The sequence below is a fragment of the Pseudophryne corroboree genome, chromosome 3, assembly GCF_028390025.1.
Source record: "Pseudophryne corroboree isolate aPseCor3 chromosome 3, aPseCor3.hap2, whole genome shotgun sequence".
Lineage (NCBI taxonomy): Eukaryota > Metazoa > Chordata > Amphibia > Anura > Myobatrachidae > Pseudophryne > Pseudophryne corroboree.
In genome coordinates this window covers 647,358,892-647,386,705 of record NC_086446.1, presented here as the reverse complement: position 1 = coordinate 647,386,705, position 27,814 = coordinate 647,358,892, and the positions used below count along the sequence as shown (strand labels likewise).

The 27,814-nt window shown below is 48.0% G+C and overlaps 1 protein-coding gene across 27 annotated transcripts in view; it reads left to right on the top strand.

The window, feature by feature from the left end:
* ANK3 (ankyrin 3) overlaps positions 1-27,814 on the top strand; it is a 1,328,922-nt gene that overhangs the window by 1,041,104 nt on the left and 260,004 nt on the right. For all 27 annotated transcript variants that reach the window (XM_063961780.1, XM_063961785.1, XM_063961778.1 and 24 more), the window contains one exon: positions 2,960-3,157. In XM_063961780.1, the coding sequence (XP_063817850.1) occupies positions 2,960-3,157 (198 nt within the window). The remainder of the gene's footprint in view (positions 1-2,959; positions 3,158-27,814) is intronic.

Genomic DNA, 27,814 nt, shown 5'->3' with positions numbered 1-27,814 from the left:
ATTTCCAGCTATTGATCCTGTCGACCTTTTGTACTGTCTGTCTTTTACATGTCAACCTATTAACCCTGTCGATCTTTTAACCCTTACAACTTAATGCATGTTGACCATATGAGGTCAACCTATTGACTGTCGACCTAATTCTGGTTGACACAATGATCCCCATCTGTGGCAGTCATACAGTCTACCATTTGAAAATGCATAGTGCATGGGACTAAAATATTGCTATTTGCTTAGGCCAAACACATAAACCCAGCACAAAGGGAACAATAGTCAGACCTGTATGTTTTCTGCCAGGCTCCATAGGAAAATCTGAGTAGGGGCCTAGCAATGCAGACCTGGGCTCCCATTGGAAATGTGTGGCCTAAAAATTATTATATTGTCGCAATAAATAACTCATTTTCAGGGCTACTTATCAATCAGTCAGTCTCGGTGAAGAGTAAAGAGTAAAATTATAGAGTAAGCTGTACTGCTGAGTTGATGCGAGGCTGTCGGGCTGCACACCTGCTGCACATGGGCTGCTGCACATGGATCTGCTATCTGCGCTGCTTAGCTGCACACATTTCCGCATTATTTAAGGGAGTCTTAAGGGGGGTACACATGGAGAGATCTAGATCTGACTAGATTGCTTAGAAATTAAGCACAGATCTCTCCGTGTGTATGCCCCTTAGCGATAGCCGCCTTGGTTTCTATACTGTCTAGTTCTGTTGTGTGTACGTACATTAACAATATTACAAGTAATAAATACATATCATATAGGGCCTTATTCTGTTTCTGTATTGATTGCAGTGATGCGATCACATACTGAACTATTAATGGCCAGTGCGCACACACAGCAGCCGTACTGCACATGCGCGCACAATGATATCGCATCTCACTTATGTGAACGCCTCTGCCTGTTTTACAGGCAGATGCATTTGCGCGGGCCTTGACTCTGCATTGGGCAGGCGTGTCATCGGAAACGGGGGCAGGTTCGGGACGGCTGCGTGACATCACATGCAGCCGCTGCAACCCGAAAAATTGTGGCGCTGCGCCTACCTTAGCAGCAATTACATTGCAATCATATCGCTGCCAGGTATTTACATGCTGGGCGGTAGTTTGTCAACTGGATTTTATTTTGGGAATTCTTTAAGGTAACTAATCTTTTATTTCCTAAACATTCCATTGTAGTATATGTGGAGATAAAGCCTGGAGATACAATAAATGTACTCATCTGGTTAGATAGGACACAGAGCTGTTATTCATGCTCTATACAAGAGCTGACAGCTGGAACCTCTGTCATTACCTCATGTGAAACTATACCTTGCAACTTGTCCAAGACAAATGTTTACATATATTTGGATTCCTGTTAACCCAGCACAAACTGGTCTTAAAGATGTGAAACTGGTTGTTCCTGCTATTTACTTTTACTGGAGAATAATCTTATTGTTTGGCATTATGAATACATGCGTGTCCTGATGGGGTAACCAAATAACTGTATGCTATGTCCTGAGGACTTGAGGCCCCACTATGGAGAAGAAGGCTTTAGGATAACTACAGATAGAGCCACATTTATCTTGGCTTCTCTGCTGCGCCTAGGCACACCATGGTTTATTAGCATAAGCCTTTCATCTATTGTTCTCAGCTTCAATACAATACAGAGAGAACAATACATCAGAGGATTAAATCATTATAGCAGGGGATTAAGTCCGACTGCCCTGGCTCACTTAATCCTATTAAAGGCCAAGATAAAGATGTATCCATCTGTATGAGAGGACAAATGGTTAACAGATATACTGACGTTTTCAGTTGTCCCTATTTTACCTATTTAAAAAGAGTTGTTGCTAAAATGCCAATATCCCTACTATTCACAGACACAATTGCATTCAGGTGACTCTTGTTATCAGGCTTGCGTAGCATTTTATTGACATACTCAGGATGTACAGATGTAGCCATGCTCATCTTACTGCGAAGCGACATGCTGCATGGCGTGCCAGGCTGCAAAAAGGAATGAATGAAGCGATCGCCGGCTGTGAATAGTCGCAGGCTTAGCCAGGCAACAGGCCATGTTGCAGCATGCTGCATCGCAGCAAATATGATCATGGCCTCATCTGTACAATACAGTGAACCCATTTTCCCTCTGTTGTACCACTGCACTGGTTTGTACCTTCTTCACAAAAGGCTAGATGGTGCCTTTAGCAGAGAAGTGGGTTGGGTCATTATTCCATACCGGTTCTTACCTTATTGCTATGAGCCATGAGGGCCGCAGTGCTTTTGCACAGTACAAAATGCCTTATTTTAAATGTAGCAATCTAACTAGGATGCCTCAGTCTTGCCAGTTACTTTGCTTTAAATCTAGATGCATAAATTGAGGCGCATTGTAGGCCCATGGCTGCTCTTGCACTGGGCAGTGGATGTTTTGCTCTTCGTAAATGAACCCTCAGAATATGGATGAGGTGCTTCCTAAATTAAAGTGCAAATGGGAAACATCATGCATAAATTGGAATAAAATGAACTCAGCTGGTCAACACCCAGTACACCCTTGGGCTTTCTGTGGCTCATCAGACTGGCAGTGGAAGTGTGGCTTTGATATCCTAGCATGGTGCCAGACTCCTGCGTAATACTGACATGAAAAAGCAGCAGCAGCCGGCAGCTTTATATATAAGGTGATTTTGGCCGATTCACTGGAGAACTCTTTGGTGGCATTAAAAACAGTGGATGAGCGTTAATCATTGGCGCTTTGGCAACAACCTAAGTTAACCTAATGGTAAAGATGGTAAAGTAGTATCTATCATTGTTGGGCAGTGTCATTAATGTAATATTCATCTAATTCTACCAAGAAAACTGCAATAAAAAATGAAACCTATTAAAACATTAAACCATCTTGTTCGATAGTTAATAGGAAAGCTGCGTGGGAACCTAACACCTGCTACTTACCTGTCTGCTGCACCTATGAATCACTAACTCTAGTGTTTGTTTACAGAATGGTCTGTCACCACTGCACATGGCAACTCAAGGAGATCACCTGAACTGTGTGCAGCTCCTGCTGCTGCATAACGTGCCTGTGGATGATGTCACCAATGACTATTTAACTGCACTGCATGTTGCTGCACACTGTGGTCATTACAAAGTAGCTAAAGTCCTGCTGGATAAGAAAGCCAACCCTAATGCCAAAGCATTGGTAAGTGCAAAATGTATTTTAGCCTCTATGTTTTAAATATTGGCTCTGTTACTACTGCTTCTAGATGTATTTGTGTTAGCATAATATCTAGTTCAGTGATTTTCAACCTTTTTCAACTCGCGGCACACCGACAAGACTTTAAAATTGCCAAGGCACACCATCAGTGCCCCACGGGGGAAAAAACATACAAAAAAACACACATATATTGGCCCCACAGTAATTAAACAAACAACTGGCCCCCACAGTAATACAAACACATTGACCTCCAGTACTTTCACCTCCAACTTAACCTGGTCAGTATTTACTCCTTATATACAGTTTCACTCACTGCCCCCCCATAGTAATTATAGTAATTCTACACACCCAATAGTAATGCCACACACCTGCCCCCCATAGTGATTCCACACGCCTGCCCCCATAGTGATTCCACACTCCTGCCCCCCCCCCCCCATAGTTATTACATACACATGCCTCCATAGTAATTCCACATACCTGCCCCTACCCACTGTAATTACACTTCTTAATAATGGGTGTTCTTTTTTTGTATACCTGAAAATAATCTTTCCCTCTCAGGCTCTCAGTGAGGAGAAGTGAGCACTGAGACGTGATCAGGCAGCACGGAGCAGCAGTGGGCGGGTACTGCAGGCGGGAATGGGACGTGCGGTCCGTGACCTATGAGTCATCATAGGTCACTGGAGGGCTCTCGCAGAAGTACAGGGCTGCCCGAGCTGGTCACCGCTGGCGGCGCCAGCTGGGCAGGCATCCCTGGCTGATTGCGGCGGGTCTCTTTGGTGGGTGGCAGCGCATCTCTGGCTGGCGACGGCGGCACACCTGGCAGCTGCTTGCGGCACACTAGTGTGCCGCGGCACACAGGTTGAAAAACGCTGATCTAGTTCATGGTTATATATACCAATACACTTCTGAGCACTTGAGGTCAGCCCACTACCCTTCAATAGCTGCAAAACAAATGTATTCAGCTTAAGGGCCTGATTCAGAGATAGATACAATGTTGATAATGTGAGCAGTGGCAGGGCCGAAACTAGGATTTTTGTCACCCGGGGCAAGGTAGTCATTTGGCGCCCCCCCCCTCCCTAAGAAAAAAAAATTGTAAAACAAATAAATAAATGAATAAAAATATTTTATATATATATATATATATATATATATATATATATCTTTCAGAACTTTTTTACCTGAAAAATTGCCTTTTCTAACATAAATTTCATATCCATCCCCCTCCCATACTTAATCAAGGGGCAGCATGCTCCGAAGGCCACACCATAGTACCCCAATTCAAATTGTACCCCTGCAGCACCCTCGCCTCTACCCTCACCACTTGTACCCCTGCAGCAGCCTCTACCCCCCTTCCCCATGTGCTTATGCAGCAGCCTCACCCCTCTCTTTACCCACTTGTGCTTCTGCAGCAGCCCTCCACCCCGTCCCTCTGCAGCAGCCCTCCAATCTCCTCCACCCCGTGCCTCTGCAGCAGCGCTCCACACACACCCATCCTCGTCTCTGCAGCAGCCCTACTTTCCCTTCCCAATGTCCTGTACCTCTGAAGCAGCCGATCCCTCTCATGTACCGCAGGCAGGCAGCAGCTGGCTCCGCAGTGTACTCTATTCTCCAGTGCGCTAACGTCATGACGTCAAGCCCACGGCAAAAAAAACACCTTTATTATACCGGGTCAGTGGCAAACGCAGGATTTGCATGGGGGGGGGGGGGTTTCCATATAAGTGGTATACTTGTATATGTTTATTGTTTAAGTTCCCGCTAACACGGGTCCTTTCAGTGGTGCAGCTGTTCTTTAGTGCGTTACGGGTACATTTTTGTCTCATATATATATATATATATATATATATATACACACACAAATACATACACGTATATATATAACAGTCAATAGGACTGGCACTGACATAACTGTAAAATTACAGTGCCCAAGTCTCTTCACTTAAATAAAGGAGCGGCAACACACTCTGAAACTTTGGCATTGTTGTGACAGGAGATAAAGAAATGTCAAGTAAAGATAGATAGATAGATAGATAGATAGATAGATAGATAACCTTCATATCCCTCTCAGCTCTCACATCACTCACCATCTCATGGAGCTGCTGTAGTACACAAGTAGTGGTGAGGACTTGGAGCTGCTGAAACTTTCTGTCAGCCATCAGTGCTGATTGCCGGGAAGGAAACAGCTGTATCCATCCAGACACCGCCAGACAGTGATTGGTCCAGTAGGTTGCTGATGTAAATGCTGGGTGAATGCACACTCTCTCTAATCAGCTGCTGTGCTGCGTGCGACAACTTCAAGCGTGGGGGGCGTGGTGGCGCAGTGGCAGTCACTGGTAGATGGGGATAAAGCAATCTCCATCTATAAAAGAAAATTTTGGTCCATCCGCGTGCTTCACTGATCCCCTCCTCTCATATGCAGCATAAGCACTATGATCATCACCCCCCCCCCCCCAAACAGCACCCCAACCCCTTCACAGACAACACAGGAACCAAGATCACCCCCCAGCGGCACCCCCACCTCTCCAGACAGCACTATGATCATCAGCCACCCAGCAGCACCCCTCCTCCAGACAGCGCAATCATCTCAGTCATCCCCCCAGCAGTCCCCCCCCCCCCCCACACACACACACACCTCTAAACAGCATAGTCTCTAAGATCAACCCCCACACGCCCACCCCAACAGCATCTACCCTCCTCTAGACAGCCCAGGAACAAAGATCATCCTTTCCCCCCAGCAGTACCCCCCCCCCCCCAACCCCCAACCCCAAAGCGTAGGTGCACTAAGATCATCATCCCCTCCCCATAATTGGACAGCAGCACTGCCACACCAGGGATCATTCCTGCCTGCCCCCTCGGTCATTGCACTGATGCTAAAGCAGGAGTCCATCATTTGGAAAATACTGGCGCCCACCCCGGCGTATTCAAAGACACATCACCCCCTCACTGCTGCTGCTGCTGAGTGCCTTCAATCGCTCCCGGCCAGGACACTGCTGACTAATTAACTCAGCAGCAGCAGCAGCGAGGAGGTGATGTGTCTCTATGCGGCCAGCACAGCGCTGCTGAAATGTAACTCTCCCCTCTCCGCCCCACCACATGGGTTCAGCCTGAAAGAAGCTGCAGCTCACAGCCCGTACTTGCCAACACCCAGCCTGCAATGGAGCCGCGCAAGAAAACTGCGTGAGGCTGAGCTACAGAAAAAAAAAATCGGGCAGCTAGAGAGAGATAGAGACTTCCTGCTTCCCCGAGCCGCGCACAGCACACAGGAAATTGAAAGTAAACTACAGCTCCCGAGGGCTGCTGGGAGCTGTAGTTTATTTTCAGTCTAATCACAGAACTCCAACGGGAGAGGGTGTTAGGGGGTCTCGGCACCCCCTCCAATCCGGCGCCCAGGTCGCCTGCCCCCCTAGCCCCCCCCTAGTTACGGCCCTGGCAGTGGAGCAATTTTTTTTGGCGCAGTCGCACTGCCCACAACAGTCTTGCCGTGAGGAGTTATTAGCAAAGTGATTGACAGTCAGACACCATGTGTAGCCAGTAACAGGGGAAGTGGGTGGTGGCTACTACAATGCAGGCAAGTTGCCACTGTATTGGGGCGTGTGACTGCCTGCAACTGCAATCCTGTAAGCAGTCAAATTGGCCCCGGAGTCTCAGTTCCGTCAGCCAGTCTACATGCCCATAGGATTACTCAAAAGGCCAATGTTGGACCGATGTTTATCTGATAGTTGCATCTTTGTGCACAAGTGGCAGTTCAGACAGGCCACGAGTGGGCATCTCAGTACAAATCCCGGTGGCTGCAACATTTCTATATTTGCGCACAATTGTTGTGTGCACCTTATCAGCTGCAGTGGCATTAGCGTACGTCTCTGAGCCATGCCCTGGGTTAAAAATCTATTGAATTTTGAATGTATTCACTACACACAGAGAATTGCAGTACAAAGGCATTAGTTAGCACAACATACATTGCACCCACTTCTGCCCTGGGAGATAAAAGGTGTTTTTGCGTTGCATCAGTTATGTGCTTTGTAAATGAGACCAGTGGAGGCGTCATTTCATCGTTAGCTGAACCAATTCTCATGAGAGTGTTACCTTTACATTAGTTAGCACTGAAACAGAGGTTACTCTGCAGGCAGCCACTTAGTGGGCTGAACCCATATTTACGAGAATATAGCCCTTTAGTTTAAGACTGAAAACTGCTGTAATGTAGAAAATTGGGGATGAGGGATAATTTAAGGAGCCTTTTAGTTTAATGACTGCCTCCACTGTGTTCAAGTGGCCGATTCATCCTACTAAAGGCCATGTGATCATTCTGCATAAAGGTACATATACAGCGGAGTCTGTGCTCCAGTGCCCTCTGTCTGAGTATGTCAGCATAAAGGTATATGTACAGCGGAGTCTGTGCTCCAGTGCCCCCTGTCTGAGTATGCCTGCAAAGGTACATATACAGTGGAGTCTGTGCTCCAGTGCCCCCTGTCTGTGTATGTCTGTATAAAGGTACATATACAGCAGAGTCTGTGCTCCAGTGCCCCCTGTCTGAGTATGTCAGCATAAAGGTACATATACAGCGGAGTCTGTGCTCCAGTGCCCCCTGTCTGAGTATGCCTTCATAAAGGTACATATACAGCGGAGTCTGTGCTCCAGTGCCCTCTGTCTGAGTATGTCAGCATAAAGGTATATGTACAGCGGAGTCTGTGCTCCAGTGCCCCCTGTCTGAGTATGCCTACAAAGGTACATATACAGCGGAGTCTGTGCTCCAGTGCCCCCTGTCTGAGTATGCCTACAAAGGTACATATACAGCGGAGTCTGTGCTCCAGTGCCCCCTGTCTGAGTATGCCTGCAAAGGTACATATACAGCGGAGTCTGTGCTCCAGTGCCCTCTGTCTGAGTATGTCTATATAAAGGTACACATACAGCAGAGTCTGTGCGTCAGTGCCCCCTGTCTGAGTATGTCTGCATAAAGGTACATGTACAACGGAGTCTTGCTCCAGTGCCCTCTGTCTGTATATGTCTGCATAAAGGTACATGTACAGCTGAGTCTTGCTCCAGTGCCCTCTGTCTGTATATGTCTGCATAAAGGTACATGTACAGCTGAGTCTTGCTCCAGTGCCCTCAGTCTGTATATGTCTGCATAAAGGTACATGTACAGCTGAGTCTTGCTCCAGTGCCCTCTGTCTGTATATGTCTGCATAAAGGTACATGTACAGCTGAGTCTTGCTCCAGTGCCCTCTGTCTGTATATGTCTGCATAAAGGTACATATACAGCGGAGTCTGTGCTCCAGTGCCCTCTGTCTGAGTATGTCTATATAAAGGTACATATACAGCAGAGTCTGTGCTCCAGTGCCCCCTGTCTGAGTATGTCTGTATAAAGGTACATATACAGCAGAGTCTGTGCTCCAGTGCCCCCTGTCTGAGTATGTCAGCATAAAGGTATATGTACAGCGGAGTCTGTGCTCCAGTGCCCCCTGTCTGAGTATGCCTACAAAGGTACATATACAGCGGAGTCTGTGCTCCAGTGCCCCCTGTCTGAGTATGCCTACAAAGGTACATATACAGCGGAGTCTGTGCTCCAGTGCCCTCTGTCTGAGTATGTCTATATAAAGGTACACATACAGCAGAGTCTGTGCGTCAGTGCCCCCTGTCTGAGTATGTCTGCATAAAGGTATATGTACAGCGGAGTCTGTGCTCCAGTGCCCCCTGTCTGAGTATGCCTACAAAGGTACATATACAGCGGAGTCTGTGCTCCAGTGCCCTCTGTCTGAGTATGTCTATATAAAGGTACACATACAGCAGAGTCTGTGCGTCAGTGCCCCCTGTCTGAGTATGTCTGCATAAAGGTACATGTACAGCTGAGTCTTGCTCCAGTGCCCTCTGTCTGTATATGTCTGCATAAAGGTATATGTACAGCTGAGTCTTGCTCCAGTGCCCTCAGTCTGTACATGTCTGCATAAAGGTACCTATACAGCTGAGTCTGTGCTCCAGTGCCCTCTGTCTGAGTATGTCTGCATAACGGTACATACAAATGTGTCCTCTTACATCTTTGCTACGTGCGCTATAAGTCGCATTATACATAATGTGTGAGCGCCGTGTGACTCTGTAGAGCTGAGCATCTTTTTTTTGTGATTTATTCCGCGAAAATGCATCTTAGACGCAGTGTAATGCTATAGGATGCACAAGCAGCTTCTGCTGATTAAAATGATATGCAACATGCGGCTCTATAAGACACGCATACATGCACCTCTGCAAACACAGACTGCTGCCATCATTTTAATAAAGACACCAACCCCACGCACACACATGCACCACAGAAAGTATAGGCTGCTGTTACTGCTAATTAATTAAGTCACCTCATTATAATATAGAAAGCTGCCCCGGGACCCCATTCCCCTGCATGCACCACACACACACTGTTTGATGCAGCCACTGACAGAGCCTTACCTATGGTTCTCATAGTCCCAAAGGAAGAGGTGAGCTGCGCTCTGCCGCTACAGCTCCCATTAGATACAGCGATCTGTCTCTGTATATCAGAGGTGCTGCTGTGCATGCGCAGTAGCTCACTGTGGCAGCTTCCTTTTCGGAGTTTAGGTACACAGAAACCCCCTCCCACCTGCATGTACGTATCATTGCGGACAAGGCATGGTGGGCAGGCGTACGGTAGTGGACCCGGCACCGGCGACTTGTCAATTGTGCGGGGCTGGTAGGCGTACGGGGGGCGATCGATCTTTCCAACCACCTTTAAATCCGCCACTGAACATGCCTATATTCTGTGTGTGATTGCAACTGTATTTGCATACAAAATGTTATGCTTCAGTGTTTTCCTGGAAAACACTGTAACGTGGTATTTCGGATGCAGATACAGCCGTAATTACACACAGAATATAGGCATGTCACATATCATTTTAATCAGCAGAGGCTGCTCGTGCATCATATTGCATTACATTTGCATCTAAGATGCATTTTTCGCTGGAAAAAAAAAACGGAAAAAAATACGCTCTGCGCTACCAAGTACCGTCACGTCATGGCGTGACTTGAAGGGCTGTTTAGCATGACTGCAACAAGGTATGTAAGAGGACACATCTGTATACAGCCGAGTCTGTGCTCCGGTTATCCTCTGTCTGAGTGCGTCTGCATATAGGTACATATACAGCAGAGTATGTGCTCCAGTGCCCTCTGTCTGAGGATGTCTGCATAAAGGTACATATACAGCAGAGTATGTGCTCCAGTGCCCTCTGTCTGAACATGTCTGCATAAAGGTACATATACAGCTGAGTATGTGCTCCAGTGCCCTCTGTCTGAACATGTCTGCATAAAGGTACATATACAGCAGAGTATGTGCTCCAGTGCCCTCTGTCTGAAGATGTCTGCATAAAGGTACATATACAGCTGAGTATGTGCTCCAGTGCCCTCTGTCTGAACATGTCTACATAAAGGTACATATACAGCAGAGTATGTGCTCCAGACCAGTGCCCTCTGTCTGAGTATGTCTATATAAAGGTACATATACAGCGGAGTCTGTGCTCCAGTGCCCTCTGTCTGAGTATGTCTATATAAAGGTACATATACAGCAGAGTATGTGCTCCAGTGCCCTCTGTCTGAACATGTCTGCATAAAGGTACATATACAGCTGAGTATGTGCTCCAGTGCCCTCTGTCTGAGTATGTCTATATAAAGGTACATATACAGCGGAGTCTGTGCTCCAGTGCCCTCTGTCTGAGTATGTCTATGTAAAGGTACATATACAGCAGAGTCTGTGCTACAGTGCCCTCTGTCTGAGTATGTCTATATAAAGGTACATATACAGCGGAGTCTGTGCTCCAGTGCCCTCTGTCTGAGTATGTCTATATAAAGGTACATATACAGCGGAGTCTGTGCTCCAGTGCCCTCTGTCTGAGTATGTCTGCATAAAGGTACATACAGTATACAGCGGAATCTGTGGATGTACTCTAGGGGGGCATAATAGGAACTGTGGCACTGTAATGTGGCACAATATGAAGTGGAGGTACTATAGTGTGATATAATAGGAACTGGGGCACAGTAATGTGGCACAGTAAGAAGTGGGGGCACTGCTGTGGAGAGGTGTCTTTCTAGAAGCATTGGGACAGGGTACCCTTCAAAATGTTGCTATGGGGCCCACAAAGTTCTGGCTACGCCCCTGATTGTATACGTACACTTGTTACTATTTTGGAATTGGCTGAGTTAACAGTTAAATAAATTGGGAATGTTTCAGACTGGTAAACAATTCAAACTTTGAAATCAACTTACATTTTGACACTACTTAAGTGAACTGAACCTAATTAATGTAAATTATTCCAACTTTGTACGAGTCAGTGTCTCTAGTCGGTGAGATATTTCCTTGGCTCAGTGTCTGGTAGTGTGTGCACTCCTCTTGTCAGTGATTTCTGTGTGTGATTTATTATTTAAACCTGTCTGCAGTGATTTCTTTTAAACTCTGCTACAGTACATCTCATTCAGTACCTTTCTGGTTTAATGGCTTTGCGACACTGTGTCAGGGGACTTCCTATCTATAATAAATAGAATTCCTGTTGGTGATGATATAGTGACGAATATCGGAGGATCACAGCTTATTGTCATGTGTATAGATATTTGCATGTTCTGGGGCTGCAATATTTGTCTGCCCTTACTAGGGACTTCGGTGAGGTGGCTCAAAGCCAGTGCCGTAACTAGGTATGGGCGAGAGGGGCATTGCACACAGCGCTAAATCTCCACATGCACCCGCCGGGCTACTCGACACTACTGCCCGCTGCCAGAGGAGCACCGTGGATATGGAGAACTGCTAATCCGGTAGGCGCTGTGATCGCCTCTACAGCCCCCCTCCTACCACCGCCCCACCCCCCACCCCAGACTGGGCTGCGCCGCAGAAGCTCTGCTCACCAGCTTTACTAGAGGGCTGGAGGCGTCACCCAGCAGCAGCAGCTGATCTTGAGGGGAGGAGGCTGAGGCGCTGAGCATCCTTTCTCCCCTCATCATGACGTGACGTCATCATGCGCGCCCAGGGCAGCCAGAAACAGCCTCTTCTGACTTAGCCAGCCCAGCCAGCGTGCAGCGCCTGACATGGGAGCTGCAGCCGCGGAAGACCCGGGGAAGGCATGGAGCAGAGGGACCCGTACACCAGCACCTGTCAGCGCAGGACCAGGAGTCGGACTTACACGAGGGCACACCACCACCGCAGGTGAGGGACTTATTACAGCCCTCCCCCCCCCCCCGCTCCCTCCCATTGTGGGCCTCTCACCTGCTCTCTCCATACCTCTCCTCCCTTCTGTATGCCGCTCAACTCTATCCCAAGCCCCCCCCCCACGTTCCTCTCACCTGCTCTCTCCCTAATCCTCCCCCGCGTTCCTCTCACCTGCTCTCTCCCTAATCCTCCCCCCACGTTCCTCTCACCTGCTCTCTCCCTAATCCTCCCCCCGCGTTCCTCTCACCTGCTCTCTCCCTAATCCTCCCCCCCATGTTCCTCTCACCTGCTCTCTCCCTAATCCTTCCCACACGTTCCTCTCACATGCTCTCTCCCTAATCCTCCCCCTGCGTTCCTTTCACATTCTCTCTCCCTAATCCTCCCCCTGCATTCCTCTCACTCGCTCTCTCTCTAATTCTCCCCCTGTGTTCCTCTGTCTCTCTCTAATCCTCCCCCTGCGTTCCTCTCACTCTCTCTAACTCTAATCCTCCCCCTGCGTTCCTCTCACTCGCTCTCTCTCTCTCTAATCCTCCCCCTGCGTTCCTCTCACTCGCTCTCTCTAATCCTCCCCCTGCGTTTCTCTCACTCGCTCTCTCTCTAATCCTCCCCCTGCGTTCCTCTCACTCACTCTCTCCCTAATCCTCCTCCTCCGTTCCTCTCACTCGCTCTCTCTCTAATCCTCCCCCTGTGTTCCTCTCAGTCTCTCTCTAATCCTCCTCCTGCGTTCCTCTCACTCTCTCTCTCTCTAATCCTCCCCTTGCGTTCCTCTCACTCGCTCTCTCTCTCTCTAGCCCTCCCCCCACGTTCCTCTCACCTGCTCTCACCCTAGCCCTCCCCCCATGTTCCTCTCATCTGCTCTAACCCTCCCAAATATGTAAAAAATGAGGACTGACTGCCTAATGTGTAAAAAAAGGGGGACTCTGCCTGCTGTAATGTGTGAAAGGGAGCTCTGCCTGCCGTAATATTAAAAAAGGGAGCTCTGCCTGCTGTAATGTGTAAAAGGGAGCTCTGTGGCCACACCCCTTTCACATGAAGCCACACCCCTATATATATTTTAGGGGGGGCGCTGAGACTGTTTCTTGCACACAGCGCTAAAATGTCTAGTTACGGCACTGCTCAAAGCAGCAGTGTAAGGTCTAACAGACGGGCCTTGAACATCAATGCTACAGTAGTTAAGTCTAGGCAAAACCTCCCACCTTGTTCTTGCATTTCACAGAGCATTACTAGCATATTGCCAAAGCCTCCCTGCAGGATAATGCGTCAGAATGTGACCATTTGTGTATGGAATTGTCTATCAGCGTCAATGTGAATGAAATTGTCTTCAAGACAGCATGTTACGTTTTTAAAATTAGTTTCTGTATCAGTAGTGTGTAAGGCAGCGGATTTACTACTCACAAATGCTTGTTAGTTTGAGTAAGCAGTGTGTCATGTTAGATAATGCCTTGGGCAGCTGAATGGTCAGACACACCCTACAGGAGGCACAGGTCAGAAGGAATAGGCAGTAGCGGAGTGCGTGTAACATAGTTTCCACAGTTAAAACACCAGATGCTCATAAAATAATTTCAATATTGGTGTAATGCGTAGTTTAAGCATGAAACTGCCTATAGAGAGGAGTTTCAGAGCGGCAACCGCTCTACGTACCACTGTGTAACACTCTACCTTCTCTATAGTGATCGGTGGCTGGTCCCATAGAATCCTCTGGTGGGCCAATCTGATGGGAAACCTTGGTATGTCAGTAATAAGGCTGTACAAACCAGTGTTATTCTGAGTAGAAGGCTCTGTTGCTCTGAAATATTCATTGGATTCCAGTGTAAGGTGCACTGTGAAGTTGTACAAGTTGCGTATTATTTTAGTATGTCAGAGTGCAATCCACTTGTGTCCATTTAAGGAAAAATACAGTGTCAATATTAGATTTTTTCCCTTACTCAGACCCCTCCACAAGCTGGCCTCCATCAGCCTGTCATCCTGGTTTGTTTGTTCCCTTTCCTTTTTGTAGCTCATTAAAATACCAGTTAATGACAGACGACCTTTCAAAAGATCCAAAAGTTGTTTACCAGCAGGTCGTCTGCGCTTCTTTTCTTGTGCAGTCCGCCCAACAAAGTCTCATTAACGAATAAAAGAGGTACGCTGCACTTATTAGGCTTCAGCTCCCTCTTACTGACAGTACGGACCAAAGGGAGTCAGACCTCCTTTGTGATCACTCTGCCGCTGTGCTTAGGGCATTAAACATTAAACACATTTTTATTGTGTTACATAGTCCACGCTAGTTCATGAACAACACATCATACCTTGTATGTTACTCATTTTTCTATTTAACAAATCCTTCCTATGACTAGCTAGAACAAGAAATGTGTTATGTTTTATATCTATACCTTTCTATATTTATATCTACAAACAAACTAAAAGGTAGCTAAGACCATTCTGTGTAGCTGATTGGTATCTGATAAGAAATGTAGTTTATTTAATTTTATTTATTTTATTTTATTTAATGTATTTTATTTTATGTAGTGTATTTAGTTACACGGACAATATGAGAATAACAGGAAGAATTATATCTTGACTCTGCTTTCATTAGTCAGGTTAGAGGCAGATGGAGTTTTACAAGTACATTTCCCCATTCACAGCTTGTCTCCCAGATGCTAGGGTGTGCAGGCGGTATAGTTGCCAGGTGACCCTAGTACCTAGTATTTTGTCCAATAGACTGGAGTCTGTAACTAACAGCAGCATCAGCACTGGCGTTTCTGTAATGGGTGCAGTGTGTGCGGTGCACACGGGCCCCTGAGTCCAGAGGGGGCCCCCACCGCACACGCTGCACCCATTTTCTGAATACTCACCCCTCCGGAGTCCCGCAGCGGCCATTTTCACAGAGTTCTGCGCATGCGCAGTAGAGAAATCTCAGGAAAAATGGCCGCCACTCCATTTTCCCGGAGATCTGCGCATGCGCTGTAGAGTCTGAACGCTCTAGTGCTCAGACTCTCAGCGCTGCCGGCAGAGAGGAGGGTGTTAGGGTCTCCTGCCCTGTGCTGCCACGTCGTCATGGCAACCGGGAGACAAGTGCTAGTGGAGTAACCTGAGCGCAGCTGATACTCCGGTTCGGGTCTTTTGCTGTGCAGTGGTTATAGGCTCTGTGCACGGCAGGGGATCCGGTGCTGGTTTTTGTGCTCACAGTCTGTGAGGTCTGAGTGGGGCGTGGACAGCACCTGCTTTATAAGGCCTCTTTTCAGGGTAAGCAGATGCTGCTGAATCTTTGTTGGTTAGTCAGTTCATGAAAGTTAGCCAGTACTGTGTAGCTTTGTATTTGTTTGTTGCTTACTGCAAATAGGCCTGGGGATTTGGTATTACACTCTGCCAATCCAGACCTAGCAGTAAGACTGGAGTCAGTCGTTTAGCTTGCTGGGGTTCTGTTACTACTCTGTGAACTTAGCAAGTTTGCGGCTGTATTCTAAGACTTGCCTGTCTAATCCTGTCTCACTGTGCTAGGTGTCAGGGGTCAGTTTAGTGGCAGTAAGCTAAAACCTGTGCACTGCAAGTGAGAAATAGGATTGTGGAGACTCTCCTTGTGTCTATCATTCCATCTCTGACCATGGAGTTTACTGCCACACCCGTTGGTAACCCTTTAGGGTTTTGCTGTTGCCCTTAGCAACAGCATTTCGGGTTCTCTACGTATTAAAACACAACATCTTGCTTTTTCCATCTGTGCAGTTCTAATACAAGGGAGATACCCAGTTCCTTAGCCTCTGGGCTTCTCTGTTCACTTTGTGTGTATTTTGTTACCCTATTACCTTCTGTGTACGTTATGTCATATTTCCCAGTTTGTCTGTGAGTCCATTTGTTTTGCATAACAGTTCAAACACCAGTACATTCCTGCAGACACTGGAGTGCATAACAGTTCTGACACCAGTACTTTCCTGCAGGCACTGGTGTGCATAACATATTCAGCAGCCTGACTGTCCGTCGCTTAAAAGTGTTGATGCTTTTTTTACGGCACTGGGCATGTTGTATGATGACCCTGACAAGACGGCCTCAGCCGAGGCTCAGATTTCGATCCTTAAGCAAGGGCGAAGGCCAGTTGAGGTTTACTGTACAGAGTTTCGGAGGTTGGCCCATGATACCCAGTGGAATGACCCAGCCCTGAGACACCAGTACCGAAGAGGTCTTTCTAACCAGATAAAGGACCAACTGGTACAATATCCCTTGCCTGATAGCTTGGATCAGCTCATGCAGTTATCCATCCGGGTGGATAGACGGCTGAGAGAGCGTAGGCTTGAAAGGGAGACTGAGATTTCCTTCCTTCCCAAGGGAACCTCAGACTCTGAGGAATTTTCTGAGGAGCCTATGCAGATTGGGGCTACCCGCCTCTCCTCGCGTGAGAAGACGCGGAGGAGACAGCAGGGGTTGTGTTTGTACTGTGGGAATAAAGGTCATGTGGTAGTATCATGCCCAGAAAAGCCGGAAAACTTCAGGGCCTGAGGGTGATGGGAAATATCCTGTCAGGCCAGAAGTCAGAATTTCCCAAGAAGACTTTTATCATTCCGGTGACCTTGAAGATCCTCGGTCAAACTGTCAAGACTGAGGCCTTTGTGGACAGTGGGGCCGACGGGGTTTTTATGGACCGCCAATTCGCCCTGAAACACTCTGTTCCCTTAGTACCCTTGGCATCGGAAATTGAGATTTGTGGGTTAAACGGGGAACCATTATCCCAAGGTAAAATTACCTCTTGCACTAGCCAGATTTCTTTGTTTATTGGAGCCACACACTCTGAAAAATTGTCCTTTTATGTGACTGTCTTGTACTTTTGCCCCATTGGTGTTGGGGTTACCCTGGTTAAGGGCCCACAATCCTCAATTTGACTGGGTCTCTGGGGAGATTCTTAGTTGGGGTACTGATTGTTTCAGGAGTTGCTTGAGCCTTCCAGTCAGGCTCTCGCAGCTAAGTTTGCCAGGATTGCCAGGGTGTTATGCAGATTTTGCGGACGTGTTCTCCAAAAAAGTTGCAGAGGTACTACCTCCCCATCGCCCCTATGACTGTGCCATTGATTTGTTGCCAAATGCTAAGCTTCCCAAGAGCAGGTTGTACTCCCTGTCACGTCCTGAGACTCAGGCTATGGCAGAGTACATTCAGGAGAACTTGGCTAAGGGATTTATCAGACCTTCACAGTCTCCAGTTGGGTCGGGGTTCTTCTTCGTGGGTAAAAAGGACGGTTCGTTGCGACCCTGCATCGACTTCAGGGAATTGAACCGTATCACGATTAAAAACTCATACCCACTGCCTCTCATTTCGGTCTTGTTTGACCAGCTTCGTACTGCCACCATTTTTTCTAAGATTGACCTACGCGGTGCGTACAATCTAATCCGAATAAGAGAGGGGGATGAATGGAAGACTGCCTTTAATACCCACTCAGGGCATTATGAATATTTGGTGATGCCTTTTGGGCTCTGTAATGCCCCGGCAGTCTTCCAGGATTTCATGAATGATGTGCTCAGGGAATATTTGGATAGATTCCTAGTTGTATATTTAGATGACATCCTAATCTTCTCCCATTCCCTGGAGGAACATCGGAAGCATGTACGCTTAGTCCTCCAGAAACTCAGAGACCACCGGCTTGGGGCGAAGCTGGAGAAGTGCGAATTTGAAGTTCAGCAAATCGCATTTCTAGGATATATTATCTCCCCAGAAGGTTTCCAAATGGAGGGTTCCAAGGTACAGGCAGTCCTGGATTGGGTGCAGCCCACTAGTTTGAAGGCGCTTCAGCGTTTCCTGGGCTTTGCGAATTTTTATAGACGATTTATCGCTGGATTTTCGTCTATAGTGGCGCCCTTGGTGGCACTCACTAAGAAAGGGGCGGATGTTGCTCACTGGTCTTGTGAGGCTAAAGCAGCTTTTGCCCGTCTCAAAAGGGCATTTGTTTCGGCCAAGGTGCTGCGACACCCAGATCCAGAGCGTCCTTTTGTGGTGGAGGTGGATGCCTCTGAGATGGGTATTGGGGCAGTGCTTTCTCAGATGGGAGTGTCTGATAATCGCCTTCATCCCTGTGCTTACTTTTCCCGTAAATTTTCGCCTGCCGAGATGAATTATGACGTGGGTAACCGGGAATTGTTGGCTATTAAGGATGCACTCGAGGAGTGGAGACACTGGCTTGAGGGGGCTAAGTTTGTGGTCTCAATTCTCACTGACCATAAGAATCTGGCATATTTAGAGTCAGCGAAGCGTCTCAATGCCAGGCAGGCACGATGGGCTTTGTTTTTTGCTCGCTTTAATTTTTTTATAACATATCGCCCTGGGTCAAAAAACATCAAGGCTGATGCGCTCTCGCGGAGTTTTGCTCCAATCCAGGAGACCACCGAGGAGCCGTTGCCCATTGTTTCCCCATCATGTATTAAAGTGGGCATTACCCAGGACCTCTTATCATTAGTCCTTAGAGCACAGGAGCAGGCTCCTCCAGACCTTCCGGTAGGTCTTTTGTTTGTGCCTCCTAGGTTAAGACAGCGAGTGTTCCTGGAATTCCATGCCAAGAAGTCGGCAGGTCACCCGGGTATTGCCAGAACTCGGGAGTTGCTATCTAGGGCGGTGTGGTGGCCCTCGGTGGCTAAGGATGTGGATCAGTGGGTTCGGGCATGTGACATCTGTGCCCGAAATAAGACTCCTAGAGGGGTTCCTGTTGGCCCATTACATCCACTCTCTATCCCATCTAAGCCATGGACCCACATTTCAATGGATTTTGTGGTGGACTTGCCCAAATCCTCGGGGATGACAGCCATCTGGGTTGTCGTTGACAGGTTTTCGAAGATGGCGCACTTCGTTCCACTGGTTGGGCTGCCATCAGCCAGACGCCTGTCTGAATTATTTATGCTGCATGTTGTGCGTCTCCACGGGTTGCCACTTGATGTGGTCTCTGACCGCGGATCCCAGTTTGTGGCCAAATTCTGGAGGGCATTTTGTTCCGATCTCCAGATTTCTGTCAGCTTGTCGTCAGGCTACCATCCGCAGTCTAATGGGCAGACTGAAAGGGTGAACCAGTCCTTGGAGCAGTTCCTCAGGTGTTATGTCTCCAAGTGTCAGACTGACTGGGTTGCTCATCTGTCCATGGCGGAGTTTGCCTATAACAACGCAGCTCACTCTGCTACAGGGATCTCTCCCTTCCTTTGTGTGTATGGGCATCATCCTAAGGCCAATTCTTTTGACCCCCTGGACTCCACGCCTGGTGGTTCCTCTGTGGTTTCGGTCCTTAGAGGTATTTGGCGGAAAGTGAAGAAAGCCCTTGTGTCTGTGTCATTAGTGACCAAAAGGGTTTTTGATAAGCGGAAAAGACCCTGCAGCTTCAAATTAGGAGACTTCGTCTGGTTGTCTACCAAGAATTTGAAGTTGAGACAGCCATCTCATAAGTTAGGGCCCCGGTTCATCGGCCCTTATAAGATCACCAGGGTTATCAATCCGGTGGCATTTCAGTTAGATCTGCCCCGTTCTTTGGGTATCAATAAAACATTTCATTGTTCCCTTTTAAAACGGGCGATTAGTAATCCTTCTTCCAGTGGAAGACCTTCCCCTCTTCTGATACGTGGCCAGAGGGAGTTTGTTGTTGAAAGGATTCTTGACTCCAAGGTGGTTCGGGGTCGGCTGTCATTTTTGGTGCACTGGAAGGGGTATGGCCCGGAGGAGCGGTCGTGGGTGCGCAGTTGTGATCTTCATGCCCCCAGACTGATACGCTCTTTCTTCTCGCAGTTCCCCGATAAACCCGGTGGTAGGGGTTCTTTGACCCCTCGTCAGAGGGGGGGTACTGTTAGGGTCTCCTGCCCTGTGCTGCCACGTCGTCATGGCAACCGGGAGACAAGTGCTAGTGGAGTAACCTGAGCGCAGCTGATACTCCGGTTCGGGTCTTTTGCTGTGCAGTGGTTATAGGCTCTGTGCACGGCAGGGGATCCGGTGCTGGTTTTTGTGCTCACAGTCTGTGAGGTCTGAGTGGGGCGTGGACAGCACCTGCTTTATAAGGCCTCTTTTCAGGGTAAGCAGATGCTGCTGAATCTTTGTTGGTTAGTCAGTTCATGAAAGTTAGCCAGTACTGTGTAGCTTTGTATTTGTTTGTTGCTTACTGCAAATAGGCCTGGGGATTTGGTATTACACTCTGCCAATCCAGACCTAGCAGTAAGACTGGAGTCAGTCGTTTAGCTTGCTGGGGTTCTGTTACTACTCTGTGAACTTAGCAAGTTTGCGGCTGTATTCTAAGACTTGCCTGTCTAATCCTGTCTCACTGTGCTAGGTGTCAGGGGTCAGTTTAGTGGCAGTAAGCTAAAACCTGTGCACTGCAAGTGAGAAATAGGATTGTGGAGACTCTCCTTGTGTCTATCATTCCATCTCTGACCAAGGAGTTTACTGCCACACCCGTTGGTAACCCTTTAGGGTTTTGCTGTTGCCCTTAGCAACAGCATTTCGGGTTCTCTACGTATTAAAACACAACATCTTGCTTTTTCCATCTGTGCAGTTCTAATACAAGGGAGATACCCAGTTCCTTAGCCTCTGGGCTTCTCTGTTCACTTTCTGTGTATTTTGTTACCCTATTACCTTCTGTGTACGTTATGTCATATTTCCCAGTTTGTCTGTGAGTCCATTTGTTTTGCATAACAGTTCAAACACCAGTACATTCCTGCAGACACTGGAGTGCATAACAGTTCTGACACCAGTACTTTCCTGCAGGCACTGGTGTGCATAACAGAGGGGGCCCGAACGGAGGAGGCTGCACGCGGGCCTCCTCCTCTTTTAAACCGGCCCTGAGCATCAGGCTTGTTCAATCAAATGTGTGTGCTATTAGCAGTTGCATTTTTTTTTAGAGCCAATACTACTTAAAAATTATAACTCGCACAACTCACGTTTCAAATATTTTTGGTTGTTATATTGTCAGCCCTGAGCAGAGTTCCCGCTTATTGGGTGGTATTCAAATGATATATCACGCCCAATCTCTTTTCTAAAGTGATCCCCTTTATCGTGCATATCGCGCCCATAGTAATCAGGTTTAGTTGCGTAAAGGGTTGGGAGTCCTCGCTACCCCGGGGGGTAGCAAGCTGAAATTATGATACCACACCAGTCAGCTGAAACAGAACGTGTGTGGAAGGGGGAGGAAATAATAAGATTTTACTTACCGATAAATCTATTTCTCGTAGTCCGTAGTGGATGCTGGGGACTCCGTCAGGACCATGGGGATTAGCGGCTCCGCAGGAGACAGGGCACAAAACTAAAGCTTTAGGATCAGGTGGTGTGTACTGGCTCCTCCCCCTATGACCCTCCTCCAAGCCTCAGTTAGGATACTGTGCCCGGACGAGCGTACACAATAAGGAAGGATATTGAATCCCGGGTAAGACTCATACCAGCCACACCAATCACACCGTATAACTTGTGATCTAAACCCAGTTAACAGTATGACAAACGTAGGAGCCTCTGAACAGACGGCTCACAACAAATAACAACCCGATTTTTTTGTAACAATAACTATGTACAAGTATTGCAGACAATCCGCACTTGGGATGGGCGCCCAGCATCCACTACGGACTACGAGAAATAGATTTATCGGTAAGTAAAATCTTATTTTCTCTGACGTCCTAAGTGGATGCTGGGGACTCCGTCAGGACCATGGGGATTATACCAAAGCTCCCAAACGGGCGGGAGAGTGCGGATGACTCTGCAGCACCGAATGAGAGAACTCCAGGTCCTCTTTAGCCAGGGTATCAAATTTGTAGAATTTTACAAACGTGTTCTCCCCCGACCACGTAGCTGCTCGGCAGAGTTGTAATGCCGAGACCCCTCGGGCAGCCGCCCAGGATGAGCCCACCTTCCTTGTGGAATGGGCCTTGACAGATTTAGGCTGTGGCAGGCCTGCCACAGAATGTGCAAGTTGAATTGTGCTACAAATCCAACGAGCAATCGTCTGCTTAGAAGCAGGAGCACCCAGCTTGTTGGGTGCATACAGTATAAACAGCGAGTCAGATTTTCTGACTCCAGCCTTCCTTGAAATGTATATTTTCAATGCCCTGACAACGTCCAGCAACTTGGAATCTTCCAAATTGCTAGTAGCCGCAGGCACCACAATAGGCTGGTTCAGGTGAAACGCTGACACCACCTTAGGCAGAAACTGAGGACGCGTCCGCAGTTCTGCCCTGTCCGAATGGAAAATCAGATATGGGCTCTTATACGATAAAGCCGCCAATTCTGATACTCTCCTGGCTGAAGCCAGGGCCAGTAGCATGGTTACTTTCCATGTAAGATATTTCAAATCCACCGATTTGAGTGGCTCAAACCAATGGGATTTGAGAAAATCCAAAACTACATTCAGGTCCCACGGAGCCACTGGGGGCACAACCGGGGGCTGTATATGTAGTACTCCTTTTACAAAAGTCTGGACTTCAGGAACTGAAGCCAATTCTTTCTGGAAGAAAATCGACAGGGCTGAAATTTGAACCTTAATGGACCCCAATTTGAGGCCCATAGACAATCCTGTTTGCAGGAAATGTAGGAATCGACCCAGTTGAAATTCCTCCGTGGGGGCCTTCCTGGCCTCACACCACGCAACATATTTTCTCCAAATGCGGTGATAATGTTGTGCAGTCACCTCCTTCCTGGCTTTAACCAGTGTAGGAATGACCTCTTCTGGAAAGCCTTTTTCCTTTAGAATTCGGCGTTCAACCGCCATGCCGTCAAACGCAGCCGCGGTAAGTCTTGGAATAGACACGGTCCCTGCTGAATCAGGTCCCGTCTTAGAGGTAGAGGCCACGGATTTTCCGTGAGCATCTCCTGAAGTTCCGGGTACCAAGTTCTTCTTGGCCAATCCGGAGCCACGAGTATCGTTCTTACTCCCCTTTGCCGTATAATTCTCAGTACTTTGGGTATGAGAGGCAGAGGAGGAAACACATACACTGACTGGTACACCCACGGTGTTACCAGAGCGTCCACAGCTATTGCCTGAGGGTCTCTTGACCTGGCGCAATACCTGTCCAGTTTTTTGTTGAGGCGAGACGCCATCATATCCACCTTTGGTTTTTCCCAACGGTTCACAATCATGTGGAAGACTTCTGGATGAAGTCCCCACTCTCCCGGGTGTAGATCGTGTCTGCTGAGGAAGTCTGCTTCCCAGTTGTCTACTCCCGGAATGAACACTGCTGACAGTGCTATCACATGATCTTCCGCCCAGCGAAGGATCCTTGCAGCTTCTGCCATTGCTCTCCTGCTTCTTGTGCCGCCCTGTCTGTTTACGTGGGCGACTGCCGTGATGTTGTCCGACTGGATCAACACCGGCTGACCCTGAAGCAGGGGTTTTGCCAGGCTTAGAGCATTGTAAATTGCTCTTAGCTCCAGTATATTTATATGAAGAGACATCTCCAGGCTTGACCATACTCCCTGGAAGTTTCTTCCCTGTGTGACCGCTCCCCAGCCTCTCAGACTGGCATCCGTGGTCACCAGGACCCAGTCCTGTATGCCGAATCTGCGGCCCTCTAACAGATGAGCACTCTGCAACCACCACAGAAGAGACACCCTTGTCCGTGGCGATAAGGTTATCCGCTGATGCATCTGCAGATGCGATCCGGACCATTTGTCCAGCAGATCCCACTGAAAAGTTCGTGCGTGGAATCTGCCGAATGGAATTGCTTCGTAAGAAGCCACCATCTTTCCCAGGACTCTTGTGCATTGATGCACAGACACTTTTCCTGGTTTTAGGAGGTTCCTGACAAGTTCGGATAACTCCTTGGCTTTCTCCTCCGGAAGAAACACCTTTTTCTGAACCGTGTCCAGAATCATTCCCAGGAACAGCAGACGTGTTGTCGGGGTCAACTGAGATTTTGGAAAATTCAGAATCCACCCGTGTTGTTGCAGCACTACTTGGGTTAGTGCTACTCCGTCCTCCAGCTGTTCTCTGGACCTTGCCCTTATCAGGAGATCGTCCAAGTAAGGGATAATTAATACGCCTCTTCTTCGCAGAAGAATCATCATTTCGGCCATTACCTTGGTAAAGACCCGAGGTGCCGTGGACAATCCAAACGGCAGCGTCTGAAACTGATAATGACAGTTTTGCACCACGAACCTGAGGTACCCTTGATGTGAAGGGCAAATTGGGACATGCAGGTAAGCATCCTTTATGTCCAGGGACACCATAAAGTCCCCTTCTTCCAGATTCGCTATCACTGCTCTGAGTGATTCCATCTTGAACTTGAATTTTTGTATGTACAGGTTCAAAGATTTCAGATTTAGAATAGGTCTTACCGAGCCGTCCGGCTTCGGTACCACAAATAGCGTGGAGTAATACCCCTTTCCCTGTTGTAGGAGGGGTACCTTGACTATCACCTGCTGAGAAAACAGCTTGTGAATGGCTTCCAATACCGTCGCCCTGTCTGAGGGAGACGTTGGCAAAGCAGACTTTAGGAACCGGCGAGGGGGAGACTTCTCGAATTCCAACCTGTAACCCTGAGATACTACCTGCAGGATCCAAGGGTCCACCTGTGAGCAAGCCCACTGTGCGCTGAAATTCCTGAGTCGACCCCCCACCGCTCCTGAGTCCGCTTGTACAGCCCCAGCGTCATGCTGAGGGCTTTGCAGAACCCTGGGAGGGCTTCTGTTCCTGGGCAGGGGCTGCTTGCTGCCCTCTCTTACCCCTTCCTCTGCCCCGGGGCAGATATGACTGTCCTTTTGCCCTCTTGTTCTTATAGGACCGAAAGGACTGCGGCTGAAAAGACGGTGTCTTTTTCTGTTGGGAGGGGGTCTGAGGTAAAAAGGTGGATTTTCCGGCAGTTGCCGTGGCCACCAGATCCGATAGACCTACGCCAAATAATTCTTCCCCTTTATACGGCAATACTTCCATATGTCGTTTGGAATCCACATCACCTGACCACTGTCGCGTCCATAAACTTCTTCTGGCAGATATGGACATCGCACTTACTCTCGATGCCAGAGTGCAAATATCCCTCTGAGCATCTCGCATATAAAGAAAAGCATCCTTTAATTGCTCTATAGTCAATAAAATACTGTCCCTATCCAGGGTATCAATATTTTCAGTCAGGGAATCCGACCAGACCACCCCAGCACTGCACATCCAGGCTGAGGCGATGGCTGGTCGCAGTATAACACCAGTATGTGTGTATATACTCTTTAGGGTAGTTTCCAGCCTCCTATCAGCTGGATCCTTGAGGGCGGCCGTATCAGGAGACGGTAACGCCACTTGTTTTGATAAGCGTGTGAGCGCCTTATCCACCCTAGGGGGTGTTTCCCAGCGCGCCCTAACCTCTGGCGGGAAAGGGTATAATGCCAATAACTTTTTTGAAATTAGCACTTTTCTATCTGGGTTAACCCACGCTTCATCACATACATCATTCAATTCCTCTGATTCAGGAAAAACTACAGGTAGTTTTTTCACCCCCCACATAATACCCCTTTTTGTGGTACTTGCAGTATCAGAGATATGCAAAGCCTCCTTCATTGCCGTGATCATATAACGTGTGGCTCTACTTGAAAATACGTTTGTTTCTTCACCGTCGACACTAGATTCAGTGTCCGTGTCTGGGTCTGTGTCGACCGACTGAGGTAAAGGGCGTTTTACAGCCCCTGACGGTGTCTGAGACGCCTGGGCAGGTACCAACTGGTTTTCCGGCCGTCTCATGTCGTCAACTGATTTTTGTAATGTGCTGACATTATCACGTAATTCCATAAACAAAGCCATCCATTCCGGTGTCGACTCCCTGGGGGGTGACATCACCATTACCGGCAATTGCTCTGCCTCCACACCAACATCGTCCTCATACATGTCGACACACACGTACCGACACACAGCAGACACACAGGGAATGCTCTTATCGAAGACAGGACCCCACTAGCCCTTTGGGGAGACAGAGGGAGAGTTTGCCAGCACACACCCAAGCGCTATAATATATATGGGAACAACCTTATATAATTGTTGTATCCTTATAGCAGCTTAAATATATAAAATATCGCCAAAAAAGTGCCCCCCCTCTCTGTTTTACCCTGTTTCTGTAGTGCAGTGCAGGGGAGAGTCCTGGGAGCCTTCCTCACAGCGGAGCTGAGCAGGAAAATGGCGCTGTGTGCTGAGGAGAATAAGCCCCGCCCCCTATTCTGGCGGGCTTTTCTCCCGTAGTTTGTAATATCTGGCAGGGGTTAAATACATCCATATAGCCTCAAGGGCTATATGTGATGTATTTTTTAGCCATAAAAGGTATTTACATTGCTGCCCAGGGCGCCCCCAGCAGCGCCCTGCACCCTCCGTGACCGTTGGTGAGAAGTGTGTGACAAACAATGGCGCACAGCTGCAGTGCTGTGCGCTACCTTCAAGAAGACTGAAGAGCCTTCTGCCGCCGGTTTCTGGACCTTCAATCTTCAGCATCTGCAAGGGGGGTCGGCGGCGCGGCTCCGGGACGAACCCCAGGGTGAGACCTGTGTTCCGACTCCCTCTGGAGCTAATGGTGTCCAGTAGCCTAAGAAGCCAATCCATCCTGCACGCAGGTGAGTTGAACTTCTCTCCCCTAAGTCCCTCGATGCAGTGAGCCTGTTGCCAGCAGGACTCACTGAAAATAATAAACCTAAAAACTTTTTCTAAGCAGCTCCTTAAGAGAGCCACCTAGATTGCACCCTGCTTGGACGGGCACAAAAACCTAACTGAGGCTTGGAGGAGGGTCATAGGGGGAGGAGCCAGTACACACCACCTGATCCTAAAGCTTTAGTTTTGTGCCCTGTCTCCTGCGGAGCCGCTAATCCCCATGGTCCTGACGGAGTCCCCAGCATCCACTTAGGACGTCAGAGAAAATTGAATACTGCCCAGTGTGTTTAAAGATTGCCAGCTTTGCATAGAACAGTAAGAATGCAGAGACTATGGATGGTGTAATGGTTAGCATTACAGCCTCACAGCACTGTGGGCATGGGTTAAATTCCCACCGTGGCCCTAACTGCAAGGAGTTTGTATATTCTCCCCATGCTTGCGTGAGTTTCCCCCGGGTACTCTGGTTTACTGCCACAATCCAAAAATATACTGGTAGGTTAATCACCTTTCAACAAGAAATTAACTGTAGTGTGTGTGTGCGTGTACATGTGTTTAGGGCAGGCTAGATGGGCAAAGTGGTCCTTATCTGCTGTCATATTCTGGGCGGGATGTACTAAGCTTAGAAAAATTGTATTTTCACTGTGATAAAGTGCCAGCCAATGAGCTCCTAACTGCCATGTCACTTGCTGGGTTTGAAAAATGACAGGAGGTGATTGGCTGGTGTTTATACATTTATATAGAAATGATCTTGTGAACATAATAATACAAATCTTATTGAGCTGTTCAGTGTACTAAATGTGTCTATGGTACAGTACCCTGAAAGACAGTATGCGTTTCACAAATCACAATGCTCCTTAACAACTTGCAGGTTTTTATTAAAGGTCGGTGAAGAGTACATATTTATCACACCAATTCATCATCACAGTTCAGTGGCGTGCAG